Genomic DNA, 24,805 nt, shown 5'->3' with positions numbered 1-24,805 from the left:
GTAAAATATTTATATTGTATGGATGCTCTTTGAGGATTGTTCAGCAGAGTTTACATTAAGTATAAAATCCAATAATTTTTAAGAATCCAGCCCAAGAGTAGATAAGTGAGTTGGGAAAGAAACTAATTATTTTTGAGACTTCTTGGGAAAAGCACAGCTAACTCAGTTTTAGAACAGAAGTCAGCACTACTGAAAATGGCCATTGTGTCAGAATAATAATCTCTCCTGTTGGTTTATAGCTTTTCATTTTACTTAAGTTAAACATACCTAAATTGCCTGAATGTTACTGTAGTATAAGAACTAGAATAAGTGTATCATTGCCTCATTTTTTTTAAAGATTTTATTATTTATTTGACAGAGAGAGAGATCATAAGTAGGCAGAGAGGCAGACGGCGGGTTGAGGGGGAAGCAGGCTCCCTACTGAGCAGAGAGCCCAACACGGGGCTCCATCCCAGGACTCTGAGATCATGACCTGGGCCAAAGGCAGAGGCTTAACCCACTGAGCCACCGAGGCACTCCGCCTCATTTTTTACATATCAGGTACTATCCCTCTTACCCAGTTCTTCCCGTTGTGTACTCATTGTACTTTTCCAGAACAGTAGCAGGGTAACATAATGGTTAAGACAATGGACTTGGGGCTCAGGTCCTGGTTTTCCCATTGACTAGCTACGGAGTTATTTAATCACTCTCAGCCACAATTTCTTCATTTCTAAAATGGAAACAATAGGGGCTACTTTGTAAAGTTATGAGGATTAAATGAGATAGTTTAGAGCCTGGTGCTTGGGAAACACTGTTAGGTACTTCATTATTATCACTCATGTAATAATCATCATCACCACTACTACCATCTCCCTCCCACAAACCATTCCACTACCAAGATCCTCACTTTTCCACTTCCTGTTCTGCTGGGATAAAATGTGATTCCCAGGACATGGCTTTTCTTGTAAACTTTTTAGAGGTTTTTTTTTTTTCCTAGCATCCAACATTTGTTTCAGAAGACAGAGTTCCAACATTCACCAAGTTTACCATTCCCACTTTCAAACTTTCTCCAGTTTATTACATATCCCATCTACCTTCGGGCTCACAGAATCCTGCTGTATCATTCTGTGTCAATAATCGGCTCGCTTCCTAGTCACTTTCCTGTGTCTATAAAGGCTGCATCCTCAGCAACTAGGTTTGTGGCTGGCACATAGCAAGGATTCAGTAAATATTGTTGAATTAATAAATGAAGGAGTTTAGCCCCTGACTCAAAACTTTCTACTTCAAGTTTTACTTTTAGAAAGACTTGTGTACTTCGTATGTTAGTGTCCTATTGCTTCTATAACAAATTACCACAAAGTTGGTGGCTTAAAACACACATTATATATAGTTATTATCCTACAGTTCTGGAAATCAGAACCCCAAAATGGGTCTTACTGGACTGAAATCAAAGTGTCAGCAGGGCTGTTTTCTCCTGGAGGCTTGGAGGAGTTTCCATTTCCTTGTCTTTTCCAGTTTCTAGAAGCTCCCCACTTGCGTTGGCCCATGAACTTCTTCCTCCATCTGTAAAGCCAGAAGTGGCAGACTAAGTCTCATGCTGCATCACGCTGGTACTGATGTGCCTGTCTTTCACTTTTAAGGACCCTTGTGATTACAGTGGGTCCACCCGGATAATCCTCCCCATCTCAAGGTCAGATGATGAGCAGCCTTAATTCCATCTACAGTCTTGCCATAGTAACATAAACAGAACCATAGTCTCCAGGGACTGGGACAGGCAAGTCTTTGGGGGACCATTATTCTGCCTACCACAATCCGTATCTAATGCCTTAGCTGCAGAGTTTCCATATCTTCCCAATTGCAGTTAATATACCCTTACTCCCATTTAGCCCTTTTAAGTTATGGCCACATTCTAGACTATTCCTTAAAACTGCCCAACTCTAAAATCTTTAATTACAGAATTTTATTTTCTGACCACAAGTCTCAGTACCTCTGTATTTTGGAAAAGTATGGAGGGGACTGATTGTAAAGGCATTATATACTAGGTTAAGTAATCTGAACTTGAACCTGAAAAAAGGGTGAAGTCAATGCACTTTCATCAGGAAGAAAAAAAAAATGATTTAAAACCAAGAAAACCAGCCTTCAAATAGGAAATACTGAATTAATTCTATGTTTTGTGCACTAATTTTTCCCCCCTTAATCTGCTTTGAATTAGGAAAAGGAAGAGGGAAAGCATGGACCCTTAGGAGATAATGAAGAGATGGCCAGGATATCTACTGACAAAAAACAGGTGAATTTTTAAAAAAATTTTAAAAAGACATTTGTAATAACAAAGCAAAAACAATGGTATAAAGTAGAATAAAAGTCCTTCTTATACTCAAGTTTCCCATTTCTACTTCCAAGGTATGTTCTTACATACCTTTCATATCCTTCTAAAAGTTTCAATGCATTTACAAGAATATACATGTCTCTCCTAGAAAAAGGAAAACAAACCCAAATTGTTGTATAATATGCTCCTACGTCTTTTTTTTTAAATTTTTAAATTCAGTTCTTGATACATTTCCATACTAGTTTGCATAAATGTGTTGAGAAACACTTACACGGTTCTCTCGTACTCCCAACACATCTTGCTGGTTTAAAGTATGCAAGGCCCTAACTGCTCTTTATCTAGGCCATTTCTTGGAGTTGTGTTTGTAGCAAGCAACCTTGAGGGTTGAGCTGATGTCTCCCTCTGGGACAGAAAGGAGGTTTGCTTACTGTCTGTGATAAAACAGCAGTCTCCAGGCTTAGTGTTCCTTTCCTATAACACCACACACTTCCTGTCTCGGAATCTGTCTGGGCCATCTGCATGACCCCCGTGGGACTTGTAGGCAAGGGAAACATCACACACATGGTGCTGATTCTGCTTGCTGCACTGTGAATGATCAGGTTGTCTCTGACCCTGGAGCTTCATGTGTTCTGCCAGTATCTGTGAAACAGTAGCGGGCTAATTTACTAGAAGGGTAAACTCAGACCCAGACTTGATAAGATGAACTTTGTTCTTTTTAATATTGCATAGTATTTCCTTGTTATTTTAATCTTCTGAGTTTTCCAGAGAGATTCTAATTTATTGGGTGTCTAGTGGAGACAAAACAAGTATATTATGAAAAAAGTTACCTTCATGATTCTGATGTGCATTCCTGGAGATCTGATAAGTTCTGAGAGTGAGTCTCTAAAATCCCCAACAAGAATATAGAAATAATTTGTCTCTGAATATTTAGATGTTTTTAATTTTAAGAAAGGCAAAGACAAAAAAAAAAAAAAATAGTGACTCACCACTTAATATACTAGTTTGTTGCTTAAATTGTAATGTAAAACCCTGTGACTAAGATAACACAGGACTTGCCAAGATGTTAGGGAAGTGACGCATTCAGGATCCAGAATGGTGATTCACTAAAAAGATTTAGTCTTCTGGGAGTTGCAGTGAGTGGAAGTGCAAAATGGAATGCAACTTAGGCTTTTATTTGCTTTGTTTTGTTTTAAGTTTGGGATTTAAAAATCTTTATCTCAAACTTGACATTTTGACCTTAGTTAAAATTGAAAGATAAAAGATATTTTCTGAGGTGAAGAGGACTCTAGACAAAAAAGTGACAAATTAAACTTAGCCTAAAAGTTTGTTCATTCTTTGTTGTTGTTTGTTTTGTCTCTGTGCCTATGTGAGGGGCGGAGGAGGGATAAATCTAATAATCTAATTTATCTAATAATAAACTGATGAGTATGCTTCCTGCTTATGAGGAATAGTGTTGGGTTTTGGGGTCTTTTTTAGGAATTTTTTTTTAATATAATTTATTTATTTAGAAAGAGAGAGCATGGAAGCAGGGGGAGCTGCAGAGAGAGAGGGAGAAGCAGACTACCTCCTGAGCAGGGAGCCCAATGCAGGACTCGACCCCAGGAACCCTGGGATCATGACCTCAGCCAAAGGCAGAGGCTAAACTGACTGAGCCACCCAGACGCCCTAGGGATAGTTTTTTAAAAAGTCTTTTGTGGCCAGGGTTTCTGGCTTTATTTCTGTTTGCTTAGCTACTGAGAAAATCTAAAGCTAAAATCTTTAATTGCAGCCATTTCCATTTGTCACAATTGGTTTATTTTATTTATTTATTTATTTATTTATTTTAATTTTTTATTTCTTTTCAGCATAACAGTATTCATTGTTTTTGCACCACACCCAGTGCTCCATGCAATCCGTGCCCTCTCTAATACCCACCACCTGGTTCCCCCAACCTCCCACCCCCCGCCCCTTCAAACCCCTCAGATTGTTTTTTCAAGGTCCATAGTTATTTTATTTTATTTTTTAAACTTTTTTTTTTTTAAGTAATATCTATACCCAGCGTGGAGCTTAAACCCACAACCCCAAGATCAAGAGTTGCATGCTTCACCAAACAAGCCAGCCAGGTACCCCACAATTGGTTCATTTTAATAAAATGAACTCTAGCATGCTGAGATCTCTTGATATGGCCTTATTAGTTCTTTTCCAAAGTTGTAATTTAAAAAGAAAAACTCACTGGAACTATTCAGAAGTAGATACTAACATATACTTTGTATTTGGGGAACATAACACTCAAGAAATTTTGGGATGGGAAGGGGAAAGGGCTTATAAATTCACGGTAAATTTAAAGCTTGTTTTAAAGGCCAATATAGATCTTTCATGTTTTAGATTTATTTTTGGAAGTATATTTTGTAAAGGACAGATTTTTGTATTCCTTTTAAATGTCCTTATAGTTTAGGAAATGGTTAGTTAACTCAGAAAAGGAATTCTATAAACTTTTCTCTATTCTTTCTTTTTAGGCATTTTATAAAATATCATTCTCCATAGTTGCAAACATTTATATTCATAACTGAAACTGAAACTTGACTGTTTTAGTTAAAAAAGCTCTGGTCTGTACTTTAATTTCAAGATGTGTCCTTTTGGGGATAACTGTAGACTGAAGCCCTTTGAAAGGGAGTAGGGAATAACGGGCACCCTATTCTCAGCCTAAGTTCCCCAAGTATTGTAACAATCAGTCCCAAACCCGAAGATTGGATTTACATTCCTTACCTCAGAGCCCTTTCCTATGAAAATGGTGTAGACTATTTTGTCTACATAGAACTTATTTTTAAGTTCTATGTTTCACCTTACAGAGAACTGATCTTTAACTTAGTCCATTTTATTTGATATTAATATTGTCACACCAACTTTTTTAGTTAATATCTGTGTAGGTAAGGACACGTTAGGTTTAAAGTAACACCTCTTTAGAATGCCAGCCTGTCCCCAGCCTCCAGGGCTTGGAAGCAGAGTCAGCCCAATCCCCTACGTGGGTGGGATACCGCTCAGGTAGCTCAGGCTTACTGCTCTGGCTTTGAATTCTCTTCATTTGTCACACCTGAGCAGGTGTCTTCCTTTCTTTTGAGCTTGACTGTGCATTTAAAACTTTTTTGTAGGGGCATCTGGGTGGCTAAGTCCTTAAGTGTCTGCCTTTGGCTCAGGTCATGATCCCAGAATCCTGGGATCAAGGCGAACATCTGGCTCCTTGCTCAGTGGGGAGTCTGTTTCTTCCTCTCCTACTCCCCCTGCTTGTGTTCCCTCTCCCTCTTTCAAATAAATAAACAGAAGTCTTTAAAAAAAAAAAACTTTTTGTAAATAATCTATGTATTTGTAGAAGGTGGGACCTACCCACATTAGTCTAGACTGCCATAGTGTGAAAAATTGGGAGAGTCAGTTTTTAGAAAGAAGTTGAGAACTACCTTTATTTAGTCAGTATTTGAAATATTTTAAAAATTTAAGATGACCTCTGCTTTATTTCTGCCTTTTACCATCTGTGGGTCTTTCAGAAAGCCACATAGTCTCTTTGGGCTTCACTTATCCATGTATAAAACCACAGGGTTTCCTACATTTTTTGGTTATTACCACATAGAAGCTTAACACTAAATAGTTACAGACTGGATGCTATAAGAAACAAGTCAAATCAATTTGGTTCTCACCCTTTCCTAGGTTAAAGTGTATTTATTTTTCAGTCAGAAAAATTAGTGGATAATTAAATGGTTCATTGTTCAGTTAAGAATGCCTAGATTTAGAAAATTTCTGGTATAAAGCCAACATTAAACTTTGAGAAAAGTCTTTGGACCTATTGAGAAATGTGCTTTTGTTCAAACTGGGTTCAGATCAAGAACTAAACAGAACTTTTATTTTATTAATAAATCAAGTATAATCTGTGATATAATCATTAGATATGTTAAAAAACAAAGTTCAACTGAGTAAACTTAAAGATCTAATTGCTTTATTCAACAATTCATGAATCAGGCAGCATCCCCTCTAGTAAATAGAGAGGGGCTCTTCATCACTGCAAAAAGGGGAGGCTTCTACAGGCAGACCAGGCAGAAAAGGGAGTGTCTAGCAAAAAGTGGATAGTTTCAGGCAGGGTTACCTTCCTTTGGGGGACTGCAGGAGTTTATCAGGTGGATTTCCTCACTAGCTGACTAGGAAATTCAGTCTGACTGCTTAAGGTTATATTCCTGGGAGCAGCCAAAGCCTCAGTTAGGTGAGGCATTAAGGCACCCAGGGGGCGCCTGGGTGGCTCAGTGGGTTAAAGCCTCTGCCTTCGGCTCAGGTCATGATCCCAGGGTCCTGGGATCGAGCTCTGCATCGGGCTCTCTGCTCAGCAGGGAGCCTGTTTCCTCCTCTCTCTCTGCCTGCCTCTCTGCCTACTTGTGATCTCTGTCTGTCAAATAAATAAATAAAATATTAAAAAAAAAAAAGTCTCAGTCTGATGGTGTGGGCTTAGCATGAGTGACTCCATTTGGGGCCTGCTGTTGGTTGCTGAGACCCCTCCACCTGAGAAATTTGATCAAAACTTAAGGCATTAGTGCCATCCCTGGCTGTTGCTCTGAAATTCTTAGAGTTTTTGTTGATCCTCTGTGGTGGTATTCATAGGACATGAGTTTTAGTTTTGTTTTCGCTGTTTTTGGGTTTTTTTTGTTTTTTTTGTTTTTTTGGGGTTTTTTTGCTGAATCTTTGTGGTATTCACAGACCATGACTTCAGGTTCACATTTTTAAAGGCAGTCATTCTCTTCATTCCTTTTCTGATGTTCCAGTCTTAGGTAAATGATTTGTTTGGTGGTTAGTGGCTGCGAACACACATTTAAAGCTGTATCTGAGAGAATACAGCAAACCAGAGAGACCACTATGATTATTACTAGCAGGGTAGTCCCCACTATCTAGAGTGTGTTTCGAGCTGCAGTCCCCAACACCCAAACCAGTCAAAATTAAATAAGTTAAAGGAAAACCCTGCTGAAGGAGTCACTTTCTTAAGCCAGGTGGCTCGTTCGGTGATTTCACAGCTGCGTTTCTGCTTTCCCACAGCATTAATCCATGTGCAGCAAGTGGTGCTGGTCACAGTACAGACAGCTCCTTCCTTGTTCAGCCAAAAAATAATCAAGGGCCATCCCATTACCAAGATCAGCTTTGGTCAGAGGGCCTAAGGATTTTGTTGGACAGCTGTTTGTTAAACAGCAGATTCTGTAATACTTTAAAGAGTTAAGGAGAATTTCCTGATCATAGCCTCATTCATACTCACTCCTATCCAGGGAAGGGAGTTAATTTTTAATCGTGTATGCCTCCTGTAATTCCTTTTTGAGTCTTTGGCTCAGAACTGGAAAGGTGACAGCCAGGGAACCAGTACAATTTAAGGGGCTTAGACTGTACAGGCAGTTTTTACTCTGGTTGCTCTTGCCTTGTGTCCCTTCCTTTGTACAGAGCTTGGATGAACGTTTCCCTGGGTTTGGGGTTGTTAACAAGAGATGGGGTTTGTTCTGGAGAAACAGGCGTTGGAAATCAGGGAGAAGTTTGTGACAGGCAGAACTACAGAATCACCAGCATCAGGGCAAGTCCAACAGTCATTTGGAAGTTGGATTAACAACGACCTGAGATACAAGGCCAAAGCAAGGCAAAATGTGGACAAAATCATAAGGACCTTCATGCAATAAGAATTAGGAAAAAGGATGGTCAGAGAGGGAAAGAGGAATGGAAAGAAATGTTCTTGATCCCACATTTTGGGAGAGAAAGCAGTGGAGAAGACATTTAACATTTATATTTGTCCATGACAAACAATTTTATGAAAGCTGTGAACTAAATTCTGGGCAAGGGAGCTTCTATAGCAGTTTGTATTTATAATAAACCTCCACCCTCTCCCCTTTTTTTCTTTAGTCTTAGGAATTGGGGATGGTTTAGATTAGAGTTCCTGGGGAAGATCCGGTAAAACATGTACATCTCAAAGGCACAGGGAAAGAATGTTAAGTTCCTCCAAAACAATTTATAAGCCTTTTGAGATAAATATGGGAGGTTTGGGGATTAGTAAAAAGAATAGGTGGATTTTGAATTGTTTCTAGAGCTGCATTTCTGGTTTTGCAAAGATCTGTAAGATAAGAACAGTTGCTTTTAATTTCTCAAGGAATTGGGTTGTAACTTAAATGACATCATAGGTTGGTCCCCCATCCAACCACGTTATCTTCAATTTGCTTTTTTATATCAGGGAAAGTATTTCCAACTCAAGATGGAAATCAAAAGATTTCTGTATTACAGATTTAGAGCTCTTTGTCATTGTAATTTTTTAGTAAATCCATAAAAGCGTGAGAAGGTTTTTTCTTTTCCTCTGGGCTCATAGTTTTTTATTTTAGCTTGGGGGAGAATGCCTAAGAAAACCTCTAATCAGGCTTTGAATATCAGCTTTTAATCTGGCCAACTTCTGACCACAGGACAAGCTACTTTAAAAAACTCCTTTTAAGTATCATATCAATTTTCAGCTGAGACAAACAGTAAATATTCCTGACAGTATTAAATAACCCCCTGGACTCAAAGGCGTCCACAGAGCAGGCTCAAAAGACTTTTTTTTTTTTTTTTCTTTTCTCTCTCTCTCTCTCTCTCTCTCTCTCTCTACCTACCAGTTACTGTAGACAGAGATCCAGGAGAGCTGACTCTGGTAAGGGTTCTCACCCTTAGCCAGCTTTGGCCAGTTTTTCCTAGGATCTCTCAGCAGACTTTAGTGAGGTGTAAAGTCGGTGTAGCTTTGGTATCTATCAATTTTGTCAAGGTTTTCGAATCATTTTCATTTCATTTTCCCTTGGCTGTTTAAGGGAATAAGGTCGCAATTTACCTGACACTTCCTTGGAGCCCTGTCATCCCTCCTTCAAGGCTAGTTCTAGGGGTTTCTGTAAGGCTACCTACTTGGTGGACTTTTGTTTATGGTCTTGTAGTCTCCTGAAGATTGGAAAGAAGATTGAGGCAGAGGATTACTAGAATGAATGTATACTCAATTAAAGGAGGATAGAGGGTAACGGTAGGAGTTATCTCAGTCTTAGAGTTCTGTTGTGTATACCTCTTGTGTCTTTAATTTTTCACAAGTGATTTGCAACAAATCTTTCAATGAAGGTATTTTGGAATTTTGAAGCCTTTTGGAGCCTTCTGCCTGCCGTTTAAAACAAGTATATACCACTGTGTTTGTTTGATTTGGAAACCCTTTCTTCTTGAATGATCTTATCTAACTGGACCATTCCTCACCACGTCCATCGCATTCTAGGCTGTTAGTTATCTGAGGGCTTCTAGCAGTTTGGTAGGGCCCTAGCCAGAAATGGAGTTTAACCCATATTTTCTGTCCAGCGGTAGCTAGTGGTAAAGGAGGTACAACCTACATTTCTGTCTGGCCGTATTTTGGGGTCCCCAACCTGATGGTTGTTACCAAGCCAACTTCTTAGGATACAAAAAAGCTTAGGAAGATTCTGTCATTTTGTAGATACTTCTAGCTTCCAGGATTATAATTTTTAGACTTAAAATAAGTAAGTGTGCCAGAAGGTGGTATGCTTTGGAATTTAAGGATCTCTCTCTCTCTCTCTCTTTTTTTTTTTCCAATTTTATTTATTCTAGAGAGAAAGAAAGAGCGGGGGGAGGAGCAGAGAGAGAGGGACAAGCAGACTCCACACTCAGCACGGACCCTGATACAGGGCTCAATCTCAGGACCCTAAGATCATGACCTGAGCTGAAACCAAGAGTCGGATGATCAACTGACTGAGCCACCCAGGCACTCCTCTATCTATCTGTCTCCCTATCTATCTATCTATCTATCTACTTATTTTTAAGCTAAGTGGGTTTCTCAGAGCCAAACTAATAGCTAAGAGGGACATGCTGCTGCACCGGGGTTGGGAGTTGTGTGGTGTTTTACCCTATACCTAATTGCATCAAAATTTTCTTGACGTTGGTGGGTGACCTAGTGTCATTCTAACCCATTCTATGACCAGCTTATCCTAACACAGGATTCTTAGAGTTCGGTGGCAATTGCTCTAACAGCTTTTAAGTGCTTAACCCATGTCCACCAATTTGGCAGCTTTTGGTCAGCCAAGAGTCCGATTAGCAGTAGCTTTTACCTACACAATGTAAGACAGACATGCTCACCTTAACACACCAGCAGTAATCAAGAGATGTTACCTTAGCCTGGCCAAAAGAAGGTCTTGTGCACACCACTACCAATTCTTAACATGCAATCTGGGACTGGGAAAAGGACTGAACCAGCACTTCTCAACAAATAGGGACTATAGCCTGGGATTCCACACAATGAGGAGTTGTAGACTAAACCACCAGGAGTTCCCAATATGGAACCTGGGGGCTAAGTCAAGGGGTGGGGGTTCCAATCAAATGGGGGATATTGGACTGGAAAACCAATCAGATTAAGAGCTCAGTGCAAAGACATTTAAGCCCAGAACCAAGAGAAACTCACCTATGGCCCTTAGATATGGCAAGAAGGACAGAGGGTATCATGCTTGTGTTTCTTGTTGTCCCTGAAGCCATCAGGAATTTTCCTTTGTATCCAAATGCTTCCACCAAATCTGTTAAAAACCAGAGTTCAACTGAGTAAACTTAAAAATCTAATTGCTTTATTCAATGATTCGTGAATCATACAGCATCCCGTCTAGTAAATAGGGAGGGGCTCTTCATCACTGCAAAAAGGGGAGGCTTCTATAGGCCTCTACAGACTTATACAGACGGGGCAGGAAAAGGAAGTGTCTAGCAAAAAGTGGATTGTTTCAGGCAGAGTTACGTTCCTTCAGGGGACTGCCAGAGTTTATCAGGTGGATTTCCTCACTAGCTGACCAGGAAATTTTAGTCTGACTGGTTAAGATTATATTCCTGGGAGAGGCCAAAACTGCAACTAGGTATTAAATCTCAGTCCAATGATGTGGACTTAGCACGAGTGACTCCATTTGGGGCCTGTTTCTTTTTTGATAGATGTTAGCACTAATACAATATTATTTTGTATTTTAATGTAGGTGAAGAGAACTGGTCTTGTGGTGGTGAAAAACACGAAAATTGTTGGTCTCCACTGTTCTAGTGAAGATTTACATGCTGGAAAAATTGCTCTTATAAAACATGGGTCAAGGCTGAAAAACTGTGATCTTTATTTTTCCAGAAAACCCTGTTCTGCTTGTTTGAAAATGATTGTAAATGGTAAGTGTAGATAAGCTTGGTTGGGGATTAATAGTATTTATCTAAGAATAACCAAGATAAATTGCCTAAACACCACTATCATTTAGAAATATGAATACATATAAGAATATAGTTTGATACTAAGAAAAGTCAAAAAACACGGATTCTGGTCTCAGCCCTGTCATTGTTTAGATGAGCCTTTGTGTATTAGTAGACTAATGCTAGCTACTATAATAAACACTGAAATTTCAGTGGCTTAATATACTAGACCTTTATCACCCATGTAATAGTCCAACATAGGTGTTGCTGAACAGCAGGCGGTTTTTCTCCATGTGGCTGTTTCATGGGTGTAGGCCTCTTGTGTGTTTTGCTACTGTCGTCTTCTAGAGCCTTGAGTCCTTCGCATCCAGAGGTAGACTGAGACAGAGAATAGAGAAGGCACACTGCTCCTAAAAACTAAAAATGCTGGCCTGGAAGTCACTTGCATCATTTCTGTTCCCATCCACTGTGGGCTCTGTAGCTCCTGGCTGAGCAGCTGTCTCCCAGGGACTGCTCTGTACTTCGGACGGAGAAGCACAAATTATTAATGTTTAACTATCCATCTCTGCTACACCAGGCTGCTCACTAAAGCTATGCTTATGATTCTGTTTTGTATCCAGGTAAGTATGCATACCATTCTCCCATTTTAAAAATATTACATCTTTTACATAGGCACTATGATGTTGTGACTTAGAATATGAGTTATATATTTGGTCTTCATCCCTTTCCTGGTACAAAGCAAATAAAACCCTTGGAACTTCCTGGGTGATGAGGGTGATAGAGGTGTCTTTTGTTGTTCATAACAAGCCCCCTTCAGCCATACTTGAGTTTGTTAGTGAAGGGACTTTTGGGAAGCGCCATAAATGGGGGCCCACTTGTCAGCAGAACCAACCAGGTAATTAAAGGGTCGGCGCTTTCAGTCTCACGTCTCAGACCTCTGAGGTTTGAGTTCAGTTACCAATGGCCAATAATTTAATCGATCATGCCTATGTAATGAGGCCTCCTCCTCCAAAAAGAGCAGGTTTGGAGAGCTTCTAGAGAAGAAAAGGCTCATATAGTTTTGTTTGTTTAAAGATTTTATTTGTTTGACAGAGAGCATAAGCAGGGAGAGTGGCAGACAGAGGGAAAGGGAGAAGCAAGCTCCCCGCTGAGCAAGGAGCAGATGTGGGGGTCAATCCCAGAACCCTGTGACCATAACCTGAGTTGAAGGCAGACGCTTAACCAACTGAGCCACCCAGGCATCCCAAACAAGGCTTAAACAGTTTTAATCCGTTCCCTCAATTTGCTGCTTGGGTTCTTTGTTACAACTTAATGTAACACATCATCTAGTACCAAATGAGTGATAAAGGCTGTTAAGTGATACATGAATTGAGGAGTGAAATAGTGATCTATATAGGTTGTCTTGTAATGAAAGGCTGGGGCTTAAGCTGGATCTTGACGGGTCAGATGGAGAGGAAGAAGAACGCATTCCATGGGAGTAGCACATGCGGGGTCATTGGTTTGTGAGAAACAAGGTTCTGGGGTCAGTGTTCATAATGGAGAAATACTCTTGGAAAGAATAGTGGCAGGTGGATGATAATGACAGGTTGGGACTTAAGTGCAGAACTTTGAAAAACTGTATGGCCTTTGAGCTTTATCCTATAGAACAGAGTACCTAAGCTTTTTCTGAAGAAGGCAATTTTTATTTACATGAAAGTTTTAAGAGTAGTGATCAGATCCAGGGTAAAGACAGTGCCGTTGACCTACAAGTGAGGCACTTCCAGGAGAAGTGGTCATGTGGCTAGAGCCTCCTGCCTGCAGCGGGTATTTCAAGCAGGTAGAGCCCAGATACTGCTGGATTCTATAGTCTTTCCCCTGCCATTATGAATAGAGAAGATAGGTATGAGAGTGGTGGGGACATTGTTTTTCCTTTTTTTTTTTTTACCAATTAATTGTGCAGACTGTATATTCATTTCATCACTTGTGTTAATTGACCTATAAATCTTATTAGAGATAATATGGAGCTGAAGCTTTTTGAGCAGGTTTTAACATGATTAAATTTACTATTTTTAATTTTTTGTTATTGGATTGGAACATGGAAAGGTAAGAGGTTAAGAGCTTGATATTAGGCAGGGTATAAAATAGGGTTGAGATGGCACTGATAATAGAAAAAGAATGTGAATGTGTTGATTGATCTCTTCTAGAGCAAGGGAGAAAAATGAATAAAACATAGTTGTGTTTTGTGCTGAGCTGACTTTTATTGACAATTATTTATTTATATGACAATTATTAGATTAGTGTTCTAAAGCACAATGCTTCTCAGTGTGGTCTATGGATTCCTGATGGTCCACAAGGTCATACTATTTTCTTAATAACACTACATTTATATAAATAGTACCAAAATGATGGTGAGTAAACTACTATTGCTATAGTATGAATCAAGGTAGTAGTAGTCCTTGTACTCTTTATGGCCATGAACCTGGAGTTTAAAAAGAGGGTTTCATGTAAAAATGTCCTTGATAAAACAGTAAAAATTATTAATTTTATTTATTTTATTTTTTTTTAAAGATTTTATTTATTTATTTGACAGAGAGATCACAAGCAGGCAGAGAGTCAGGCAGAGAGAGAGGAGGAAGCAGGCTCCCCTAGAGAGCAGAGAGCCCGATGCGGGGCTCGATCCCAGGACTCTGAGATCATGACCTGAGCCAAAGGCAGCGGCTTAACCCACTGAGCCACCCAGGCGCCCCAAAAATTATTAATTTTAATAAATCCCAACACTTGAGTACACATCTTTTTAATATTCTGTGTTGAAAAAATAGGAGGTGGACCTAAAGCACTTTTGCTACAAACCTAATTAAGTATGAAGGTTGCCTTAAGGAAAAACATTTATTTATTTATTTTTTTAAGATTTTATTTATTTATTTGACAGACAGAGATCACAAGTAGGCAGAGAGGCAGGCAGAGAGATAGGAAGGGAAGCAGGCTCCCTGCTGAGCATAGAGCCCGATGTGGGTCTCGATCCCAGGACCCCGGGATCATGACCAGAGCCGAAGGCAGAGGCTTTAGCCCACTGAGCCACCCAGGAAAAACACTTATGTGTGCAGTTGTTTGAGTTACTGTAACCAAACTAACATGGGTTCATGAGTTAGCTCCTCAGTGAGTTATAGATAGGAGTTGCACCAGGTAGAGTTGTCACTCCGAAAGGAAGGAAACTTTATTTGCAGCAAATAAGGAGATCACGGGGAATAACTTCCAAATGCATGACTCCCTGAACTGGGTGAATGGATTCCTTTATTTAGGGTTAAGATGAATATTCAGAAAGGGGAGTTTTGTCTTCATATACAAAGGCAGGCATAAGGTTGTACATTGATTTTAAGAAAATTTATGTTATACGTTATGTTAATGAGGGTTATCCTCCTCCTTGGGCAGAGATTTTAACATAAGGAGGCAAAGGTAACCGTCTGACAAGGGGAAGGGGCTAGGGGCATGTACCAGGATGGGGTCTTGGGCTCCTTATCTCTGTAAGGAATGTAGGGCCTTATTTACTTTTGAAACCAGCACTGGAAGTTTTTACCACTGATTTATTTTGACTGATATGAGTAAGTTATTTCCAGGTCTGATAGAGACTGTTAGTTCTTGCATTTCCTTTGTTCCCTTAAAATCCTTTTGCACTTTGTTGTAACTCTGACACTTCTCAGGAAGTTCAGCAAGAACTCTGACACAGCTCTGGAGCTAGGGTGAGTAGAGCCCATAAGGAGGGCATAGATCAAGAACATAGCTGGGGGCCTGAAATGACTTCTCTTTCTTTTTCTGGGGACCCCGTAACTCTTTAGTTATAAACTGAATTCAGTTATAAACTGAATTATTCACTTTTTTTTTTCATGGAACACTGCGAACAGACAAACTGTGTGGCAGGTGTTCTCTCAGAAAGGAATGAAGTGAAACTGTCACTCCCAAGAAAACTGACAGTATTTGTTGCCAGTGATAAAGTTTGAGTCAAGTGAAAATTAGAATTTTGAGAAAGTTACATCCACCGTCATGAGCTTACAGCTTCCTAACACTTAAAGACTCTAATGATGTAATATTAATGATGGTCATGCTAACGAACAGTACTTTGTCTTAATATCGTAAAGTCGGTAAACCAGTATTTTCCAAAAGACCAACGTAGGATGCTACAAAATCATGCATGAGTGAGAGAGCCATTGTAAGTGCACAGTAAACCAATGGACTTTAACATAGTTGTATGGAAAGTTTGTTGATACATTTCAGATTCCATACTGCAACTAACTTTTAAGAAATTACCCCTCAAATTTTTATGTAGTGTCAAAGAGGAATATTCAGTTATCTGAAATGTGTGTTAAAATACTCCTTTTTCATCTATACATGTGTGTGGAGCTGAATACTTTTCATATACTTCAGTGAAAACAACCTATCACAGCAGATTGAAAGCAGGAGCAGATTTGAGAATCCAGCTGTCTTCTATAAAGCCAGATAATAATAAAGAGATTTGTAAACATTTAAAACAATGCCATTCTTCTCAACTAGTTTTCATTGCTGTTTTGGAAAATAGTTATTTTTTATTAAACTGTGTTATATTAATGTATAGTAGGTTCTCTATTTTTAATGAATTAAAAAATATTTTTTTGAAATTGTTTTAAGTTTCTAATATAATAAATATCAGTAGGTATAATCTATATAAACAGAGCTCTTGGGGTCCTCATTAATTTTTAAGAGTATAACAAGGTCTAAAACCAAAACATTTGGAAACCCCTGCTGTAGCATTTGCCAGTGGTACGTGAACATTTGTTCAAAGACTAGTCATCCCCTCTTCTCCTTAAATCAGGATTGCTAGAAGCAAACCAGATGCTTAGATGAAAGATTGACTATCACCACTGAGTAGAAAATGGATTGTGAGAACTCCAACAGAGGGAAGGTGAAATGCAGCCAGAGGAAACATTCTGATACCAGCTCTGAGCCTTCAAAGCTGATTTATAACCCAAGCTACAGTAAGAGTCAGGATGAGCAGGGTGTAGATAGAAATGTGTGTTTGTTCAACTAAGACTTCTTAATTCATCTGTTACTTGGAATACAGGACACTCTGTGGGCCATCTGTCTTTTCCCTTCTGGGCACAATCATAAAAATCTGTCCTAGCTGAAATTCCATGAGATAACTAGCAAAGGGGTCTCTTTGTAAAATACTAATCAATTGATGAACATTTGAGTGCTTAACCCTGTGTAAGGGATCTCATTGTTCCCTCTCAAATACAAAATATTTTTTTCATCTGTTTGTTATCTAGTTTTATTTTCTCTTTTGTAAATTGATCATATTGTTTTGTCTGTCTTGAGGCCTTATTGTTCTTGTCAATTCATATGTATTGTTAATGAATTACAGTTTTTTCCGTATATTAAAGATTACTAACCTTCTGTCACATTAATTGAAAAGAAATTGTTTTGTCTTTAATTTTGTGGGCTTAAAAAAATTGATATTGCTCCCCACCCCCCAATACGTTCATATAAACTGCTACCCTCACATTCTTTTGGCCATTTAGCTTTTTTCTCTATGTTTACTATTTATTTATTTATTTACTTGAGAGAGAAAGAATGAGCAGGGGCCGGGGGCGGGAGTAGGAGCAGAGGGAGAGGGAGAAGGGTACTCTGTGCTGAGCAGGGAGCCCAACACAGGAGCTAGATCCCAGGACCCCAGGATTATGACCTGAGCCAAAGGTGACACTTAACTGACTGAGCCACCCAGACACCCCTATGTTTTTACTGTTTTAAACAGTGCTGCACTAGATATATACATGCATGATTTTGTTTGTTTCTATTTAGAATTTTTCTTTCTTTTCTTTTCTTTTTTTTTTTTTTTAGAATAGCTTCCCAAAGGAAGAATTCCAACCATAGGTACATATTTAATGTATGGATGAATTGTTTATTTCAACTACAAAACTCTCAACAATATCAGTTGTCAGCTATGATCTTTCTAAAAGCAGCCATTTGATTACTTATAGGACTCCAGTATGTAGTTCTGGTGCTGGGCTTTGGGACCACGCTGAGCAAAGCCTGTGATTCCACAAATATCTTCCAAGCACCCATCTTTTCCCATAAAGGGCTATATACCAAATCTCTTAGGCTTTGCAGGCTATATGGTGTCTGTACAGTACTCAACTCCACTACTTCGTTGTAGTGCAAAAGCAGGCAGAGAGTATGTCAATGAATGGGTGAGTCTGTGTTCCGGTAAAACTTCATAGGCACTGATATTTGAATTTCATAAAATGTTCATTTGTCACAAAATACTATTCTCTTGATTTTTCCAACTATTTAAAACTATAAAATCCATTCTTAACCTACAAGCTGGGAAAAAAACAGGCAGTGGGACAGATTTGGCCTCTGGGCCATAGTTTGCCTACCCTTGGGCTATATTATAGTTGACTTCGTAATAGACATTTTTTATATTGGGACCGCTGGATCTACCACAATGATAAGGTGGATTTATTAAGAAAGCCCTTAATTTCAACATGGATCTGATAACTGCCTTTCATATTTTGTATTTCAGCTGGAGTTAACCGAATTTCATACTGGCCTGCTGATCCAGAAATAAGTTTGCTTACTGAGGATTCTAGTTCTGAAGATGCCAAGTTAGATGCCAAAGCGGTGGAAAGATTGAAGTCAAACAGTCGGGCCCATGTGTGTGTCTTACTTCAGCCTTTGGTGTGTTATATGGTGCAGTTTGTAGAGGAGACCTCTTACAAATGTGACTTTATTCAAAAAATTGCAAAAACATTGCCGGATGCTAACGTTGACTTTTATTCTGAATGTAAACAAGAAAGAATAAAAGAATATGAAATGTTATTTTTGGTTTCAAATGAAGAAATGCATAAGCAAATACTGATGACTATAGGCTTGGAGAACCTATGTGAAAATCCATACTTTAGCAATCTAAGACAAAACATGAAAGACCTTATCCTACTCTTGGCCACAGTAGCTTCCAGTGTGCCCAACTTTAAGCACTACGGATTTTATTGTGGTAATACCGAACAGATTAATGAAATTCACAATCAAAGTTTGCCACAAGAAATTGCAAGGCACTGCATGGTTCAGGCCAGGTTATTGGCATATCGAACTGGTGAGTTAAATGCTTAGTGCATAAATTGGGGCTGACTGATTGGGTTGTATTTGTCTCAGAAGTAAAATGGTATTTGTCTCATCTATTGTAGAGTTCATTTACTCTTAGATACTGTTCGTTATATGTGTGAAGTTAGTGAAACCCTTGAGTAGGCAACTCTTAGAGCAGTTTTAGGATTCCTGTGGCCTTATTTTCAGTGCTACATTTATAAATCAGGGACTGATTATCTAGACCCTTCCACTTCCTGCTTTTGTCATCTCATTGATCACTGAGCCCTCCACTAGAAATGGGACAAAAAGAGAAAGGAGAGAGAACTAAAATCATTAATTTTAGTTGACTCGTCAATATTTTGTATGTATTCAGCATTTAATAAAAACTTTAAAAATTTTTATAACAAAAATATGAATTCAAAATAACTAACAGCATTGAAGTAAAGGAATATTAAATTCTTCCAGTTGCTGGTATGTCTTTAATCAGCAAGTTGAAAAATCAGATGTTTTTACTTCATTAAGTTGACAATGAGTGTATATGTGAAAAAGGAAAGCGTTACTTGGGAATTTTCGTTATTGTGAAGAAAGATGGCATCTGTATTTCCAATTATAGAACAATGTTTTCACATCTTACCAGGCATAAGATTTTTCAAAGTAAAATCATGATCACTTTTAAATGTAACTTTGTAAGCGGTGGGGGGGGGGGGCGGGAATATAGGCAGGAGGAGCAGTAGAGTAAGATTTGATGAATGGAGGATATTTTTTAGCTTATCCCAAGAAAGAAGGAGAAGAAAGAAAATCACAAGAAAAGGTTCATACAAATGCCACTGGTCTGCAGTATATTCTAAACAAAGTCCACAATCAAAGTACTTTCACTAGAATGGAGATTCTCAACTGACAGTATATCAGAATCATCATTAAAAGTTCTATTAAAAGTACAAATGCTTGAGTTCCAACCCAGACCCACTGAACCGAGTCTGCAAGGATGTGGCCTAGGCCTATGAATTTTTAAAGTTCTCCAAGGGATTCTGATCTTCAGCAGGGTTAATAATCACTCAATTTTTATTAAAAAATTTGGTTCTACTATAGGCACAAACTGTATGATTCCAAACAACTGTTATGTAAAAGTCTGATTTAATGTCATTATGTTGTATCGTGGGCCATGCATTAGTGTCTGGCCAAAAAAACAGCTTTATAAAGAATTTTTCTCTTAACCATTCTGGAAGGACAGAAATAAATGGGAATAGCTGTTACAGCCATAATTCACTAATTCCCCTTTGGTAATAAGAATTCAGAGGATTCCAGAGTGACATGGGCATGCACTGTTCTTTTAATTGATCTCAATATCTCCTCAATATTCTCATAGGAGAATCATACCATGTATGAATCATGAATCATACCATGTATGAATATGAATACATATGAATATGAATATGTATGAATGTGAATCATGAATATGAATCATACCATGTAGGATTCCAGTGTTTGAAGATGTGGTAAAAAAAAAAAAAAAAAAGATGTGGTAATGTATAGATACAAATTCGTCCCCATGTTCTTTATAAGATACTTATAAAGTATCTTATAAATTTGTAACAAATTATAAAGTTATCCACATTTCTGTGGATAATTATAAAGTTATCCACTATTTCTGTGCAGTTTTGTACATAACATTGTGCTTTTGCATTTGATGGATAACTGAAAAGATTTTTCAAGGTTAAATTTTTGACTGTGCGTGACTGTTTGCCTGGAACCCAATCCTGACTAGGATGCAAGTCTTGGGGCTGCAGTCCGCTCCGCTGTCCACTCTTCCAGGGAAGAGAGCCATGTGTTCATCACTGTTTCCTTAGCACTGAAGCACAGTGTGTTGAATGGATAAAGGAAATCTTTTTATATCCAAATGTAGATGGTCCACAATCCCTTCTCCAAAATTCTTGGAGCAAGATGAAAAGGAGTCCAGAATTTTTCAGATTTTAGAAAGGTAATATAGTTACATGTATTGTATTGCATATGACACAGCACTCCGGGAGGGGCCTGAAGCAGTACATTGTAATCAAGCACATACATATGGAGTAAAATGTATGAATATTTGCACTAAATATTTGGTCAGGTGTGGCCACAAAAGAAGTACATCAGGCTGTCCCAAAAAAACATTTGATATAAGGGATTGATAAGGAATTCTGGACTTGGTATTCTTCACTGATGATAAATTATAACAGTAACAATTTATTGAGCACCTGGAATGTGTAAGGCACAGAGCCAGGAAATTTATATATGTATCTCATTGAACACTGAGGACAAACCAGCAAGGTAGCTATCCCCATGATAGGGTGTGCTCCAAATAACCCAGACTTTTAATTTCATTCTGTTCAGTTTGTTTTGACTTTATTTCACTCTCATACAGAATCATAGAGAGAGTGAAGAATTTCACTCTCAAAGTGAAGACACCATTTCTTTAATCCATTTCATTCAAAAATATGCATGAGTAAAATGAATTCCAAAACTTCTAACAACAGAATTCTGAAAGTAACTAAGAAGTAGATGCCTATTTGCTTTTTGAATGCCGAATAAATACGATCCCCAGAGATATCATTAAAGGACATTTTGAGTTAGCAAAAAAGTGACAGTGTTCATTTAGACTCTAGAGGGGGATAAAAGAGAGGAGGGCATTGCCTCTTACCCATCTGGTTCAAGTGTGATTTTTTATCTTTTTTGGGACCTCTTTTCCCTTAGACTAAGTGCTTTCCAAAGCTGAGGATTATGCTTTCCTCCTAAACCACGACATTGGTGATGAATGTAAGTTGGAGTAGCCACAAAAGTTAACTGTTTCAAATCATAACTTGGTGGTTCTCAGCTTGCAGTATGCCTGTAAATCAGAGGGGATGCTCATGAAAAGTATGGGTTCCTGAGCCCCGCCTGACTCCTTTGGAGAGGTTGCTTCAGATTTCCATGGGAGCTGGGAGGCCTCCCTTTTAACAAGCATCCAGTGATTCTGATGAAGTGGTCTATGGACCGCACAATGACATACTCTGATGTGACCCCAGAATCAGGGGCTAAATAGCCACACCTGTGTTCCAGAGCCATGGGATAAAGAATTCTCTGACTTTCAGTGATCAGAGTCTCGGGAATTGGGCTCAGTGATTATAAGTTGACCTTTCCTTCAAAGGATGTACAAAGAAAGCCTTGTGAATGATCAGACCATGGGGAGCAATTTCTGTAAAAATTACAGATACAAAAAGATTCTTGAGAAATTATCTGTCATCCAGCCTTGGAGCCGTGGAATCTCCATCTAGCATAGATGAAATTTATTCTGATCTTAAAAGGCATAGTAAAGAATATTCTGTTGGTGTAACTAGATTTAGCTAGACAGTAGAGCTGCATACTGATGGAAAAACACTTTTATCCCCTCCTGACAATGTTTAGTCTATCCCCCGACTGAAATAGAAAAAGTGGCTCCCGAGACTGGAAAAACATAACATGAAAAATACTTGTGCCAATGGTAGGAAAAATAGGCCCTTAACATGAAGAATTTCTATTTCAGTCTCTCATTTTTTTATTTCAGGTTTATACATATATTAAGGATAATTTTGCTTAAAGATTTTGGTGTTTCAGGCAAATATAATCTTATGTTTTTAGCTTTTGCCACTTGCCTTAGAAATGAGCGTACAGCTATAATTTTATTCTTTCCACCTCATGTTATATTCTGAAGGTCTTGGAAGGAACAAAATTTTGTTTACACCACAATCTCTTTCATGAATCTCCACTCTAGAACAAGCCTTCCCAATACCCTCCACTCCTCATTTCCTTCCTAGCACAGCACGGCACACAGGTGCTTCTGTGTTTGCCCCTTCCTGTCTCCCTCCCACGTCAGACTGTACTTTTCATGAATACAGGGACCCTCACCACTGTCTACTTGGGCAGTCAAGAGAGAAATCTTTGTTAAATTCTTAACATCAGAGGGAGGGGTAGGTTTCATCTGGAGGGCTACATTTTAGTCACTTGATTTCTTGGCCTGTTTTCTCAGCTAGAAAAGGAAATAGCTGCTTTACCTGTAGGTAAAAATGAGATGATGCATAAAAATTGCTTCAGATAAATTGCACAGATGCTTTGTGATATAATTTTGAAAACCCAAACTTACTTGAACTGAAGATGGGGGATTTCATTATGTTATCATAGCTTCTAAGACTTATTTATAAAGCAAACTCATTTTTAATGCCTGGGTAGGATAAAGTTATCATTGGGGGGGATTAACTTTTAGGAAATTGTAAGGTAAAACTATAGTTTCATTTACTCCTTACCAATATGAGTAAGTTCCGATAATTGGTACCATCTCTGTGTAAGTGGTACCTACTTAACTACATCAGTCCCTTGTTAAGATTTTGATAAATACTATGTTTTTGTTATTAGTGTATTATTGTCTTACAAATTTGAAACTTACCCTAGTACTAGTAGAAAAAGTCAATCCTTGATATGCAGAATTTCTATTTTGGTTTTTTAAAGCTTTCTGTTTCAGATTAATAGTTTTAAGAAATACAGCTTTATTCGTTGCAGAAGTTTGGGTTCTGCAAGGAAATTATAATCTCGTGTTTATAACTTCTGGCACTTGATTCAGAAATGAGCATCATTCACTAAGTTGCCATTCTTTTCCCCTTCAGGTAAACTCTGAAGGTCAGGAAAGGGTTTTATACACAAATATAAAACAAATAAATATTTGTTTTTGTTTGTATTAAAAGTTTGAACTCCTTCTTAGCAAGGACATTTCTGCAAAATGTATTTTCCGTGGTTAGAGTGTTTAAAAATGGTAGAAGACAGATTTGAGTGTTGTGAATTATTGTTACATTAAATCCATTAGTTCAGAAATTTCTTTTTAAATCAATTTCATCATCTGTTAGAAATAGTCTTTTAGAAACTGACTTAGTGGAGAATCTATAAAATTACACTCTGTTCTGGCAGCTTTGAAGTAATCTGTGGGCACTGCCGTTTTAATGAGCTCTGTATATAGATCATGTGCGACTGGGTTGGTAGTGACCCTGCCTGGTTATTTAGTACCTACTTCCATATTCCATGCATAAAAGTATTTATTTTAGTGGTAAATTTTTACTAAATAAGTTTATTTAGTAATAAAAATGTATTTCTATAATTAGTGAAGATGTCAAGGATTGTTGCTACATTATGAATTATGTTTCAACAGTATGTATTATTTTTGGAAATGTGTTTCTGAAACTAACAAATTAATCTTTACTGAGTTAAATGTCATTTATCTTTCAGAGGATCATAAAACTGGAGTTGGAGCAGTCATCTGGGCAGAAGGAAAATCTGTAAGTATGAAAACAATTCCTTTCTTTAAGTTTTTATTTATTTAAGAAATCTCTACACCAGGGGCGCCTGGGTGGCTCAGTGAGTTAAGGCCTCTGCCTTTGGCTCAGGTCATGATCTCGGGGTCCTGGAATCGAGCCCTGCATCGGGCTCTCTGCTCAGTGGGGAGCCTGCTTCCTCCTCTCTCTCTGCCTATCTTTCTGCCTACCTGTGATCTGTCTGTCAAATAAATAAATAAAATCTTAAAAAAAAAGTTGATCATTCCCTCTACAATTGTCTAGATAGACTCATTCATTTAGCAAACATTTATTGAACACCTCTACAGGGTAGGCACTGTGCCACAATAAACAGGAGCTAAAGACCACATTTTCTGCCTTTGCTGGCCTTAAATAGTTTACTAATGGAGACAGGGGAACAAAAAAAGACTGGTATATAACTGTAATTATAACACGACACTGGGAGAGCATGGAGGAGCAATCTCTCTGCTGCTTGGAGAAATGAGTAAAATATTCTTGGAGGAGGTAAGGTGCTATTTATTAGTCTTGAAGAATGCGTAGGAAGACATCAGACAGAGTAAATTAGTATGACTGGGAGGATAACATGCAGAGGGAGAGGGTATGAGAGAGAATGTGGGAAAATTCAAGTGATTTGGCATATAGTATGTACTCTACGTGCTTACTGTACTCTGTAGTAGAGTAGCAAAAAATTAGACTGGACCATGAAGAAATCTATATGCCATGTAAAGAGTTTGGACTTTATCTTTTCAACAGTGGGATGCTCTAGTGCTAACCAGTAGAAATAAAAGGCAAGTCACACACATAATTTTAAATTTTCTTGGAGCCACATTAAAAAAAAATAAAAAGATGGGATGCCTGGGTGGCTCAGTCAGTTAATCGTCTG

General features: G+C 38.4%; 1 protein-coding gene across 1 annotated transcript in view; it reads left to right on the top strand.

The window, feature by feature from the left end:
* The window catches only part of LOC111147106 (cytidine and dCMP deaminase domain containing 1), a 43,277-nt gene that overhangs the window by 5,761 nt on the left and 12,711 nt on the right, over positions 1-24,805 (top strand). The window contains exons 3-6 of the mRNA XM_022503000.1: positions 2,192-2,266; positions 11,305-11,482; positions 18,033-18,602; positions 23,858-23,907. Coding sequence (XP_022358708.1) covers positions 2,192-2,266; positions 11,305-11,482; positions 18,033-18,602; positions 23,858-23,907 — 873 coding nt within the window. The remainder of the gene's footprint in view (positions 1-2,191; positions 2,267-11,304; positions 11,483-18,032; positions 18,603-23,857; positions 23,908-24,805) is intronic.

This window comes from Enhydra lutris, unplaced genomic scaffold (genome assembly GCF_002288905.1).
Source record: "Enhydra lutris kenyoni isolate GAN:26980312 unplaced genomic scaffold, ASM228890v2 scaffoldscaffold15, whole genome shotgun sequence".
Lineage (NCBI taxonomy): Eukaryota > Metazoa > Chordata > Mammalia > Carnivora > Mustelidae > Enhydra > Enhydra lutris.
Note: the sequence above shows the minus strand (reverse complement) of the source record. Positions and strands in the feature narration are given on the sequence as shown.